The following is a 13,863-nucleotide window of genomic DNA, read 5'->3' as shown; positions in this document are numbered from 1 at the left end:
GTTCCCTTATTCTCTCTCCTAGCCAGCGAGCTTCCTTAACATTGAACCGCATGTCAACCTTTGTGTTAACTGTAAATTGGTAGTGGCAATTCAGAACAAAGAGGGAAAATAAATGGAAAAACATAGAACATTGAGTAGAAGCTGTGGCATGTGTAAGTAACTATTATGTGGAGGTCTGAGTTTAAGCATGGACACTTAATGGGGTCAACATCAATGATCGGATGATAAAGAATGACAAACAAAACATGCTAGTGAGTAATTAAGGAATGCTAAAAAGAGCATGCCACTCATTAATTTCTTAATGTTGAAGCAAGAGGAATAGAAAATGTAATGCAAAAAAATGTCAATGCAATGATAAAACATAGTGACGAACTGACAGCAATGATATGTATGCAAAGATAAAAAGGAGAATGGGGAAAATGTGAAACCTTTATTGACATTCTGACCGCCAGGACCACCACTTCTTGCAAAATTAACAGTAACACGATCTGCAGATGTAGAATGGAGTTAGGTTTTGGCAATTCAAGCAACAATTAGACAGTCATCACAAATCATTGCATAACATTGAGAAAAAGCATGTTGAACTCATACGGATAATACTGAAAGAGAACAATCGTCGCAAGTTCTATCTATGGGCTTGCAATTTTGAGTTTTCAGGAACTTTTCTTTTTCCAGTCCATCTACACATAATTTGTTTAACAGAAATAGCAAATTTAGGTCACTGAAAGAGTTCTGCATGCAACAATTTCGTTTTGCATGACTAACATCTTCAACAATATGTGACAAGAAAATGTGTTCTCAATTGTTACTGGTATCCTCAGAACATCGCCCAAGATGTCCTGTCGCCTCGTATATTGACTTTTGAACACATGCCACTATTTGATACATCAATTTACCAACCTAAAGTTCACTCTCATCTCATAACCATGCCCAATCTTTCCTATTTCTTACTTGTACCCATAAGGCAGCAAGCCTAGCTGCTTTCCTAAGCTTGATTAAATTGCACTCCAAACTACCAGTCTCTACTCAAGAAACAGCACAAACAGACCATCTCAATCTTGTTCACAGCTAGCCTTCATCGCATTGTCGGCCTATGCAGATTGTTAGTTGGCACAAAATGAAATGAACGTAGCATGAAATGGATGAATTAGTAGCAGACACACTTGAATCAACAAAGAAACTCCCAGGGGCTAGCCGGTTTGGTCAAAATGGCTTTACCACACAAGCCCATTTGTTGTTCTGTAAATAGGATTTCTGCAGCAGACTCAGAAACGCATTGCAAGCCTCATTAACAGTTTGCACATACAGTACCTCGTGATCTTAAGTTCTTAACTCCTGATTCTATGCTGCGGTTCATAAGCTACAAACAGAACTAGGTAAGATGCTAGGGCAGATATTGATATACAGAAATCAATAAGGATTCAGCCACAGATTGTAAAACAAAATGGGTTATTAAGGGGGCAGTCGGAGCTTGCTACCCAGGGTGACCTTGGGGGCGGGGTCAGAGCCGGCTGATGCGGCGCGCTCCTCGGCGTCGCGCAGCACTTGCTGCGTCAGCGCCAGCCGCGCTGACACCTTCTTGCCCCCGCCGTCCCCCGCCTCGGACGCCGAGCATCGGAGCCGGACCAGCCCGGCCCGGCCAACGCCCAGGCTCAAGCCCAGGCTCGGGGCGGGGCAAGGGAGGCCCTGGACCAGGAGGGAGGAGACGTGGCAAAAGCCGAGACGTAGGAGGCTGGCGCTCCGCATTGCGGTCGCCATTGGTCAGCGTGTGGAGGGAGGCCGGAAGCGAGCGGCGAAACTTGAGGCCTTGAGGGCACAGCGGCCGCACGGTGAAGGTGAAGCCGTGAAGAAAGCAGAAGAGGAGTCTGCAATCAATTCCGTTGGGCTTTTCTGTGGGCTCATTTGTTTTGATACTTAGGAGTAAATTAGCCCACCCTGGGTCACAGTTCTCTTTTGGCCTTCTTAAAAATAATTAGCAACCTCTCAAAAAAACCATTAGCACACCCCACTAAAAAAACTATTAGCACATTTTCTCCAAATAAAATAATTAGGTCTTGAAATAACACAGCAAATTAAATCAACACAGTACGTGAACAAGAGAGAAATGGACAAAAAATTGATGGGGGAACACTCAAAAGCACGTGCGTGACGGTTGAGATCGTTTAAGGGTCCAATCAACAAATCCCAATCGGTCAGTCAGGGGAAAGTTTCCAGCTTGCAAGGTTAGTCTCTTGCACTCGTGCGTGCAAATGCTGCTTGGGCCAAACAAAGTCCCTTGCACTCCGGGAATCAAGCATACAGAAGCAAAATTAACATGAACTGTCCGGGATTAATAAGGGCATATTAGATCATCTTCAACTTTTTTTTGTTAGGGTTTACCATATCTTTATCAAGGGATTTTCAGCGTTCCAGTTTCTCTTCACGGTTCTCATAAAAAAAATTCTAAGATCATTCCTTTTAAGATGAAATTCTTTCTACTTTTCTTTCATAAATTCATTCGAAATGAAACGATTGAAGATGAGAAAAAAAATTGAACATGGAGAAAAATCGAAAAAGAAACGAAATAAAAAAAAAATATGATTCAAGATAATCTTACCCTGACGAGGGTCAGTCTAGCTCCGCACACGCAGAATCTTTTGCTCTGCCCTGCTTGACTCTGCAAAATCACTGTTATAGCTTGTCAAGCTACAACTGTATTAGCATATAATTAGTGAATATTAATTTATATTAGTATATTTTAAATTAGATTAAAATTTAATATAATAAATTAAGTATTATAAGTATATTTATGTAAAACAAATATTATATTAATATTTACTTTTTTATTTTAATATTATATAACATATATTTATATGAGCAACCAAATACTATCTCTCCTTAATCAACTAAACATATATAATCAACCAAACAAATAACTTTGCATACATCTAACCTTGCTTAAATGATATCATCTCACTGGATACCAGCCAAACTAGACCGGGCAACAAAACGGGCCCTTAAGCACCCCATATTCACAAATCACACAAGCAGCGGTAAGCGGCTAAATGCAGATCGTGTTTTTTACCGGACAAGTAAAATCCCCGTGTTTTTTTACCTATTTGACTACCCTACCCAGCTGGTTTTACAGCTCTCCACCACGTCTGTAGCGCTCCCATTCATATCGCTGACGCTGCAGCTACTCCCCAACCCCGCGCCCCCGTTGGCGCTGCTCCCGCCATCTCTGTGGCCGCCGGTGCGGCTGCTGTAGAAGCACACCACCTTGCACTTCACCACGCCCGCGCCGGCCAGGTACACGTGGAACCCCGGCGCCACCATCATCTTCACGCTCGCCGGCTCCAGCAACCCGACGCGCCCGGCCGCCGCGTCCTCCATGAACCGCGGGTCGAAGCGCGCGCCGCGGTCCGCGCGCACCACAGGGAGCGGCGGGTGGACGGACCGCGCGAGGAGGCGGACACCCCACACGCCCTTGGCGGCCAGGAAGAACGCCTGCAGCAGCGGCTCGGGCCACGCCCGCCCGCGCGCCCACCCGAGGGAGGACACCACCTCGCTCATCTTTGCGTCGCAGAACCGGCTCAGCCCCTCGCTGTAGTGCTTGGTGCCGTGGAGGAGGACCTCCTCCCACGTCAGCGCCGCGACGGCGTGATACGCCGCGAGGTTGGCCTCACACCGGCCCGCCGGGTCCGGGGTGTGGACGTCGGCATCAGTGTCGAGCTCGAAGTCGGCGTGGAAAGCGCGGTTCAGGAAGCTCTCGAGGTTCGGGCCAGGGTTCGCGGGGTTCCGGAGGTGGGTGGCGAGCGCGCGCGCGAGGCTCCGCACAGCAGCGCGCGCGGTCGAGACGGCGCGGAGGAATGAATCGACGGGGAATGCGTCGGCGGCGGGCGTCGGAAGCACGCGTGCCTCCAGACGTGCGAGCTTTAGCTCCAGCTCGGCGAGCGATTGCTTCAGGCGCGTGGTTTCCTCCAGCGCCTCGTCCCGCGTGCGCGTGGACGCGGCGAGCCGGCGGGAGAGGTCGGCCGCGGCCAGGCGCCACTGCTCGCCGTCCCCAGCGTCCCCACCGGGGCCCGAGGCCGACGTCAGCGACGGCGACGAGCGCGGGGTGGAGCGGCGGGTGAGGGAGACGAACAGCGAGCGGATGACGGCGCCGGGAGACGCCGGCGCGAGGGCGCGCTGCTTGAAGCGGCAGTCGGAGCAGGACACAGCGGCGACGTACGCCGCCGGGTCGGCGCCGTCACCGCCCTTGGCCCCGCGCGGCGTCTTCTTCGCTGTGTCGCCGTTGCCGTGGTGGAGCGGCGTGGCAACGTGCGCGTACTTCTTGTCCACCTTCCCCGACGCCGCTGTCGTGCCGCTGCCCCGCTGCTGCTTCGGCTCAGGGGTCTGGCGGCGCATTGCATCTCACAGGGTAAGGACCAGCACCAACAAGACGAGGCAAGAGAAGGGGAGCACAGTTACAACGGTGGCGGAGGGAGAGGAGACCATGGCTACGGATCGAGCGCTGCGTGCTGCGTACAACTCTGCGATGACCTCTTTTTCCTGGGGATCCGCGCGGGTGTCTTAGGAGTTTTCTTGGGTTCTGAGGAGGGCGGTGCTGGTGCCCGTCCCCGTGCTTTGTGGTGGTGGCGACGTCGCGATAGTGCTGTGGGGCGCGCGGTGCGGTGCGGTGTGGTGCTCACGCGAGTGACGTCGTTTTTTGCAGTTCACTTCACGGGGATGAGATGAGAGTGAGGGATGGGGCGCGGCGCGGGACTTGAATGCCGGACAGGTCCGGTCGTTGGAGCGTTTAATGCTCCCGTCTCTCTCTCCCACTCGCCATCGGTAAAAATCTGAAATTGGACAATATATCTAACTATATTTATTAAAATAAGTAATATATAGTCGTATTTATTAATTTAGTATCCATATTTATTTATATATGATGTATTGAAAATGATTTTTTACATGCAATATACCTGAGTGTATTTACTGAAATACATAATATATAATCATATTTATTAATTTAACATCCGTATTCAGCACACGATGTACTGAAAAAAGCTATTTTGGCACACGGTGTACCGAATACAGCACTGTTTCCTATATTGGACACATCGTGTGTCGAAAAACACTTTTTTCAGTACACAGTTATATCATATCTGTTTTTCGGTACACGGTTATGTTAGTATCGAAAAAATATTTTTGGCACACGTTGTGTCAAATATAATCAATTTTCGGCACACGGTATGTCGAATACGGATAATGAAAAAGTTATTTTAGGCACACGATGCGTCAAATACGGGCAACAGTACCGTATTCGGTACACCGTGTGCCGAATATGACTTTTTCGGTACACGATATAAAAAAATCTATTTTCGATACACCGTATACTAAATACAGATATTAAATTAATAAATACAACTACATACCGTTAGTTACGATCTCTACGCACTACTACTACTCATCTCTTTTTGAATGATGAAACTACAACTACTCTCATCTCATCTGTTTTTTATGCTTTCCCCTTGTGATTCTCTCGGCTCCTGCCTTTTGGGAGAGCTGGAGGCATCAAAAAAAAAAAAGTCAAGCCCGTACGCTTCCCGCTCGCTCGATCGCACTGTGTGTCGCAGAGTACGATCAAATGACCAATCACTTCGAGGCAGGTAAAATGCCTTGTTTTCCAGATAGTCACCCCAAAGCATCTGTGTGGACATATGTGCTGTTCGTGTTTCAGGAAGTGCTGTAACCTAGTGTGTTGAAACTAGAAATAAAGAGAAAGAACGAACTCTCATAATACATAAGTTTGGTCTATTGTATTTATGTAATTCTAAATAAATTTTAAAGCTTCAATTAAATGAAGATAGGTTGTATCTTTTAATCACACTCTCACCTTATTAGTAGAGGTGGAGAGAGTCTACTTTTAAAAGAAATAAGATTTTTTGAAGCAATCAAACGTGATTGCTCACAATCTGCTTTCTCTACATCATCGTGATCTGTCTCGTCTATTTTATCTTTGTCATCATCTACTGCATCTCCATCACGGAGGTATCTGTATCTCATGTTGTCATTGGATACATAGGCTGTGTTTGTTTGCTGCTTCTGAAACTGCTTCTGCTACTGGCAGAAGCCAGAAGCCAGAAGCCAGAACAAACGAGGTTCTGGAGAAGTGGCTTCTGGAGAAGCCAGAAGCCTGTTTCTGAGGAAAATGAACTAAAGCTGAGAAGCTCGCTGAGATGTGCTTCTCAGAGAAGCTATGTGCTGAGAAGCCAAAAATTTATTGTAGAAGCCAACAACCTATTTCCAAAAGCAGCTTTTCAGAAAAGCCAAAAGCACTGCTTTTCAGAGAAGCTCAAAAGCAGAAGCTCAAACAAACACGGCCATACACTACGATCTATTATAACTTAGATATCTTGTCGGAGCTTGTCAAGCTTGTCAGAGACATTATCGAGGTTTGTTATATCTTATAAGAATCCTTCTCTTTTTTTTGAAATAAAACCAGCATAAGAACTGCCTATTATATTCAAAAAGAGGAAGACCGACGAGTAGAAGTTACAAAAAGTACAACAAAAGTAAACAACCCCAACAAAGGGAAGCAAAAGGCTATCAACCGCAAAGCTATAAGACTACTCTATCATAGTTAGGTGGCTGAGAGATCGTGCACCAGCGATGGCCCAAAGGGTTGTCTCATCCTTGATTTTCTACAATAGCCCCCTTGAATATAGTTCGTGGCGATCAAATGTTCTTGCATTACATTCTTTCCAGATTTTCTAGTATACGAGCATTAAGAGAGACCTCAGGCCTTTAGTCGGAGTATTTTACTTGCAAGCCATAGCAGTCCACCATTGGTGTAGAAAGGAGGTTGTCTGCCATGAACTCGGATTGATTCCCGGTTGAGCGATCCAGAGCGCTAGATCCGCCTAGACGCGCCTCATGAAACGACATTCAATGAATAGGTGGTATCCGGACTCTAAAAAATGCCGAAAGAGCACACAGACATTGTTGTAGGGCAGCCTCTACGGTCTAGTCTGTTCGTGGTCCACAGTCTAATCAGGTTTGCTAGCCAAGTGAAGAACTTGTATTTGGGAGGTGCCCAAACCCTCCAAAAAAGAGTGTGGAAATTACAGTCTGTCGAGGCAAGAAAATGGGTCATATAAGCTGATGTCGTTGACTACTCTCTATGCGTGGAGAGCTTCCAAGTGATATCATCCTCCATGGGATCTTGCAACTACACCTGTCGGGATGTAATCCAGAGGTTCATGAATTCCAGGAGGTTGTCCCACATGGCTCTCGAAGAATTGTGAATCCAAGTAGCATCCACTAGAGCGTCTGGTAGTTACATGTTTTTGGCAGCAGAGGCTCGATACAAGTTTTGGGAAATATCCCTGGGTCATTGGCTATGGTGCCAGGTCGAGTTCCAGAAGGAAAAATTTTCCCATTACTGAGAGAAATATAAGTTACACAAGCAAAAGGGAGCTTGTCAGACTCGTCACAGGGGATCTCCAACCCCACCCACGACTTGTGGGGCATTTTTCATTCGTTCCAATGCCAATGCAGGTGAAGTGCACTGTCAGTGTAAAGAATATAGGGGTCTCATACCAGGATGGCCCGCAACAGTCGGTTTTAGCAATATTAGCTTTCTCTCTCTACCCCAGACCCATTGTGCGACCAGTTGGCGCTAGCCCGACCACGACCCTGACCTTTGAGAATTTCTCGCGACTAGCCCTTGCTGGTCGCGGGGCAGATACTCGTCTAACCCATCAAACCTCATTTAATACTGCTACTCATGTCTTTTCTCTTCCCCAAGCGTTTCACTCCGGCAGAGGCGACATGGCCGACGCAAGGTCACCGTGTCCCGTCCCGCCACATTAATTATTATGGGATGGGGTCGCAGACGTGATAGAGGGCATGGTAGGCGCGCGTGGGAAACCGTCGATAGGACAGGGCAGACCGGACGACTTGAACGCGACAAGCGGGGATGCGACCAGCTAATGGGACACCCATCTCAATGCTACAGGGCAGGCACAGCACAATCGTATCCTGTAATGATAACCTATGCAGATCGTCTAGGTGGGCATAGGTCTATTTGATGGGCCCACGTGTATGACTCCTTTTGTCCTGGGCTATAAAAGGAAGGGAGTCCGCCTAGGTAAAGGGGCCAAAAAAGGAAAAAAGAAAAGGAGACAAAGGGGAAACCATACTTAATGAGAAAAATACACATGATATAGGGCTATTACCTCAAGGAGGGTCTAAACCTGGATAAACTATGGTATTCTTAGATTAGCACAGGCACATCCCCCAGAGCACAGATTATGCACCCGTCGTCCGATACACCCCGGAATCACTGTTAGGGATTAACCCTCGACATGCACGAGATAGAAATTCCAAATTCAGGATACCCAATCCCCCTTTGATGGTCAATCAATAGGTCCTACTCCAATTTACCTTGCATTTACCCCAATGATGATTTCAGACCCAACCCAAAGGAAATGTCTGCGTATGCAGTCAATAGACGCTAGGACACTGTTTGGAGCTTTGATCACTATGAGATGGTAAATGTGCTGTGAGGTGAGGAGCGACTTAACAAGAGTGAGGCGCCCGCTTGGGGCAATGAATTTTCCTTTCCAAGGTGCCAGCTTCTTGGAAGTCTTATCAATTAAAGGATGAAATTCACTCATTTTAAGTTGGCGCGTGGAGATCAGAAGGCCCAGATATGTGACTGGAAAGGACGTACATTGCACCAGTACGCCCTCTAGAATGTCGTCTAAGCAGATAGTGTTGCATCTGATCCCTATCACTGTTGATTTGTTAAGGTTAGCACGAAGGCCCGTAGCTTCCTCGAAGAGCTCAAGAATTCGAGACAGAGCCAAAATGTCCTGCTTGATCGGTGTGATAAAAAGTACCGCATCATCTGCGTGCATGGAGATCAGGACCTGGTCCAAGCATTGGTTGAGCCTACTAATGATGTTTTGCCATAGAGTTGTCTGGATGATGCGCTGAAGTGGGTCGATGGCCAGAACAAAGAGGAGCAGAGAGAGTGGGTCACCTTGCCTTAACCCACAACCATGCTTAATAGAAGGGATCAGGATAGCATTAAGCTGAATCCTGGAAGAGGAAGAGGCCAACAAGGCGGAGATCCAGTCACACCAGTGAGGAGGGAAGCCCAAATGGTGCAGGAGGGAAAGAAGGAATTCCCGATGGATGAAGTCAAAGGCTTTGGGTATGTCTAATTTCAATAATAGAGCTAGTGTCTTGCTTCTGTGTAGCCTTCGCGCTATGTTTCTCATTATCATGTAATTGTCTTGGATGCAACACTGCTAGATGAAAATGCTCTGGCAAGAGGATACCAAAGAGTTCATGTGTGGTATGAGGCGCAAGGCCAGAACTGTCACACCCTGATTTTCAAATTTCTCAAATTTCTAAAGTTTTCCAAGATTAGATTATAGATTAATAATTAGAATAGGAAAAATCATATTTTGTAAATTCAAATTCAATGAATAAGGTTATTAATTGTTATAATGCATTCATGCTGAAAATAGACATTTAGGTTTTATTTGACTTGTTGACTTCCTCTGTTTTATTATTGGATTTTATTCGAGCTTTTGGAGTTTATTAAATTTTATTTGAGTTTTATTTTATTTCCAAAAGATCAAAATGTTTTTATAAACTCAAAAATATTTTTATTTGGCTTCTAAATGTTTTTAAAAAGCTTGCTAGAATTTTCTATTCTTATTTGATATTTTATTTGGGATTTATTTGCTTTCCTTCTGTTTTGAAATTCTCAAACAAAAAGAAAATCTCAAATCTAAATCACAACCCACCTATCTAGACCCAACCCATCTCCCCCAACCCTCTTTGGGTCGGCCAAAGGCATCCTATCCTAGCCCACCAGCCGCTCCCTCTCAGCCCATCTCTCCCTCTCCTTTCTCCCACCTGCGTGTGGGTTGCAAGCCATTCGGGCCTTTCCTCCTCTCTCCCCGTACGGGCCAGCCAGACCCAGCTAAAGCCAGCGTCAGCCCTCTCCCTTTGCCCACTCTCTCTGCCTGGGCTAGTGCCAACAGCGCTCTATCGGCTTGCCTCTTTCCCTCCTCTTCTCGCCTGGGCCCACACCCGTCAAGCCAGCTAACCCGCCGCACCAACCGAAGACGTGCCTGCGATGTTTCCACCTTCGCTGACCGGGTCGCCTCCGACCAGGACTCTGACTGAGTCTGTGTCCACCGCACCGCCATCTCCTTTCTTGGCGTGCGTGCCACGAAATCCTTGACTTGCTGCCTATATAAGCAACCGAGTGCACTCTGATCCCATCCCACCACAAATCGCCACCTCCCATGCCTGGATTCCGAGTCACCTAAAACCCTAGCACTGTCACCTGCCATTGCTGCATCTCGGCTGAGCTCACCGATTCGCCACCCTAGCACCGCTTTACCCGATTCGAGCCACCCAATAGCTTCGCTGTCGCCCACCGGAGCTTGTCCCAAGGTCGATTTGATTCCTCGGCCGCCAGAGTTGCCTCTCCGATGGGCTCCTGAGCACCTCTACCGCCCGATCATTGCCAACCCCCTTCCCGTGCCGTTTCGCCCGAGGTAAGCTACAAAACGAGTTTCCTCGCACTCCTGAAGCTCCTCCGTCATTCGTCGTTCACCCCCGAAGCTCGGCTCCATCGTCTCTTCTCTGTCGTCAGTGCTGATTGCCTCCCTATCCTTCCTGGCCGTTAGATCTAAAGGCAACAGTCCAGATTAAACTATCCAATTACCCCTTCACTAGCAAATTAGAGGTTGCCACATGTCTTTCATAATCCAATCATCCATTCTTGCCACCTCAGCTGGCCACGTCAGCAAATTTGCTGACTTGTCGTCCCAATCATCTAGCCATATCATCAAAGTCAACCCAGTCAACAGTTCAATCGTTTCCAGTGTAAAAGCATGATAACTTATATGTTGTTCTATATCTCCATGAATCTAGGAACTTTTGTTTGCATTGTATTATTTGGTCTATGTACCGGAACTGATAACATTCGAGATTATGTAGCCCATCTTAGCTTTCATTGAAAAGCGCGTTAATAAAATGTAATCCCAAAAAATTCTAGAAAATAGCTCTTTTGCACTTAAGCCCCTGAACTTTTTTATATTTGCAAAAGAACCCATCTTTTTTACAGTTTAGTCCCTAAAGGTTCCTATATTTACAAATAGGTCCCTCTATTTTTACAAGAAACCGTACCCATATTGTTTTATTTAAAATAGGTCCTTTTCTTTTTTAGATTTAATCCAAAACTTGTTGTTAGCGTATCTTCTCCATTTTAGCTCAAATTTGATTGATTCTTGCGCTCAAATCTTTCTAAAAACAAGATCTACTCAACCATGCTAGTTTCAAATATTAATTCTCATATCTCTATAGTAGTTTTCCCTTATTAACATCTAGATCTTTACAACATGAAGATATTATTTTGATTAGTAAATTTATGGTTCTCACAATGGCATATAGGTCCTAATCAAATCTATATGTTATTGTATCACAAACATAGGTTTATGATATTAAAATAATATATTAATTTGTAGTTCATGCATGTTAATGCTTCAACCAATCTTTTCTATCATTTCATGCGAAGCCTTAGTTCCTATCTCTTTATCTTTTTAGGGAAAAAAAACTCAAGTCAATTCTGTTCTCTATACCTAGCTCAACCAAAATCCTAGTCTGTCGTTATGTTTCTCTTAGGTTGGTAATTTCGAGTTTATGTGGTGTTTATTCGATATTGCTTTTGTTTGTCGATAGAATTCACGATTAGTTGATAGCGTTCTAGAGCAGTTCGAGAGATTTCAAGATCAAGATTTCGATAACACTGAGCACCATTGGGTAAAAGGCAAGTGCACTTCTTGATCACCTTAAACCTATATTTTTAAATGTTTTGTTTTACAAATTGCAAGCCATAACATCTTGAGTTTTAACATGTTAATTAATTACAAATTTTGCTCCAAATTCAAACTTTTGGTGATTAATTAAGTCAACTAGAATCAAGGAAAAATACATATTCAAATATATATACAGTTGACTAGGTATTCCAAAATGCACTAAAATTATTTTCAAAATAAACCCTATATTAAACTGATTCATATGCATTGGTTTATGGTTTTTATGGTTCTTTATGTGGAGATATGGAATTGAATGTCTCTCAATTTCAAATCTATTCTTGATTCTACTGATCTCAAATCTATTTTGAATTTAAATCATATTCAAACTCTCAATATCCAAATCCAAATTACAAATCAAATGTCTCCATTTGAAATTATACCAAACACAAACTAAATTCAAATACCTCAAATTCAATTTAAACCCCAAACTCATTTCCTTTTTTCTTTTCCCTCTTGGGCAGAATCTCTTTTCCCCTCTCTGTTTCGGCCCGCGCTCAGCCAACCCAGCATCCTTACGCAGATAGCCAAGCTCGCGTGCACCCCCGCGCGAGCTCAGCTGCCCTGGTGTTAGCCATCCGTCACCCACGTCGTCTTCCTCCCCCTCCAGTGCGATGCCACACCGCTCGCCACCGTGACAACTGCTCCTCCCTGAGAAATATCCAGTCGCCGCATTGAATTCCCGGCCACTTGCCCGCATTCTCGCTCTCTCTCCTCTCTACGCTCTCTCCTCCGTGTAGCACGAGCGTCGGCCACCCATGACTTCCGTAACTTGCGCGCATGGTCGGCGCAGTGCCACCATGTTGTGAGAAAATATCGCCGCCGCCCGCCATCCTGTTCCTCAGGGACAACGCACGCGACCACCGTCTCTGTGTAGTGCCCTCTCCCTCTATAAATAGAGCACCTCAGCCTCTCTCTCTCTCTCTCTCTATGTTTCCTCATTTCACCACCACCACATCATTGCCTCCACCGCCATTTCTGTTGTTTCGACCTTTCCATTGACGTTCTACCCCCACGAGTTGCTGATGAGCACCTGGAGGACACCATCGTCCCTAAGCCACTCTCCATCAACCAGAAGCCCAACGGGAGCCCGCCTACGTTGGTAGTCGAGCCACCTCCATCGCCCCCGTCCAGCTTCTCGCCATTTCCGAGCTCGGTCAGCTTCCCTCCCCCTCACACAACACCCCTAGCTTGCATGTCCCCCCCTATGCTTCCCTCGTGTAATCGCGTCGCCTGCGTGCTTGTGCCCCAATGTGTGGTTCGGCCATTGTGCCATAAAGCCAAGGAGTGTTAGGCTCCTTCTTCATGCAAGAAAATTATCCGTAGATTAGGGGAGGTGCTACCCAAGATTCTTGCAACGTCACCATCGACTCTGACCACCATCTGGCGCTGCCCCGATCCTAGCCCACTGTTGATGAGCCCCTAGTCGAGTCCATCATGTCGTGTAGAAGCCCGATGACCACTCCTCTTAGAGAAGCCTGGCTGGAGCACGAATTCGGTGAGCATGCCAGCGTGGCTTCGCTGCGATTCCTCATCGCCGATCGATTCCCTTCGCCACTCAGTCGTTTCACCAATGGGTTAGCCCATCCACCCAAAGGCCGTACCCTAATGGGTCAACTCAGCTCTGTATCCCATAATCCAGCTGACCTAACCCGAATGGGTCGAGTACTGTGCAGCCCAAGCCCGGTCTAGTCCAAGCTCATTTTGGCCCATTCTTAGCTGCTGCTCATGTGGGCTCGGGGTTACTGGTCATGTGGGTACCACTCATGAATAGTATCATTTTATATTTTCTTGATTAATTTTAGATTAAAACTTCCGAGAGTCATAACTTCTCCATTCTGGCTCTGATTTAGGTGATTTTTTTTTGCCAAAATTCATCTAAATTTAAGATCTATCTATTCATCTAAATTTAAGATTTATTTATTCATCTAAATTATCCTTTAAGGATCATTTTGCTTTCCATTGGTGTTATTTTATTCTTTCCTAGCATAAC

General features: G+C 46.0%; 2 protein-coding genes across 3 annotated transcripts in view; both read right to left on the bottom strand.

Moving 5' to 3' along the window:
* LOC133912047 (uncharacterized) overlaps positions 1–1,853 on the bottom strand; it is a 3,507-nt gene extending 1,654 nt beyond the window's left edge. For both annotated transcript variants that reach the window (XM_062354591.1, XM_062354590.1), the window contains exons 1-3: positions 1,479–1,853; positions 429–488; positions 1–69 (exon numbers count right to left, since the gene is read on the bottom strand). The exon at positions 1–69 is cut by the window's left edge and continues 14 nt beyond it. In XM_062354591.1, the coding sequence (XP_062210575.1) occupies positions 1–69; positions 429–488; positions 1,479–1,758 (409 nt within the window). In that variant the 5' untranslated portion in view covers positions 1,759–1,853. The remainder of the gene's footprint in view (positions 70–428; positions 489–1,478) is intronic.
* Positions 1,854–2,593: 740 nt separating this feature from the next.
* Positions 2,594–4,724, bottom strand: LOC133912046 (IRK-interacting protein-like). Its single transcript, XM_062354589.1, has 2 exons — positions 2,933–4,724; positions 2,594–2,691 (listed from the first exon to the last, which is right to left on the bottom strand). The coding sequence occupies exon 1, from the start codon at positions 4,384–4,386 to the stop codon at positions 3,103–3,105; it is 1,284 nt and encodes a 427-aa protein (XP_062210573.1). The 5' UTR covers positions 4,387–4,724; the 3' UTR covers positions 2,594–2,691; positions 2,933–3,102.
* Between the last annotated feature and the right edge of the window lie 9,139 nt (positions 4,725–13,863).

The sequence above is a fragment of the Phragmites australis genome, chromosome 3 (assembly GCF_958298935.1).
Source record: "Phragmites australis chromosome 3, lpPhrAust1.1, whole genome shotgun sequence".
NCBI lineage: Eukaryota > Viridiplantae > Streptophyta > Magnoliopsida > Poales > Poaceae > Phragmites > Phragmites australis.
This window is presented reverse-complemented; position numbering and strand designations above follow the sequence as displayed.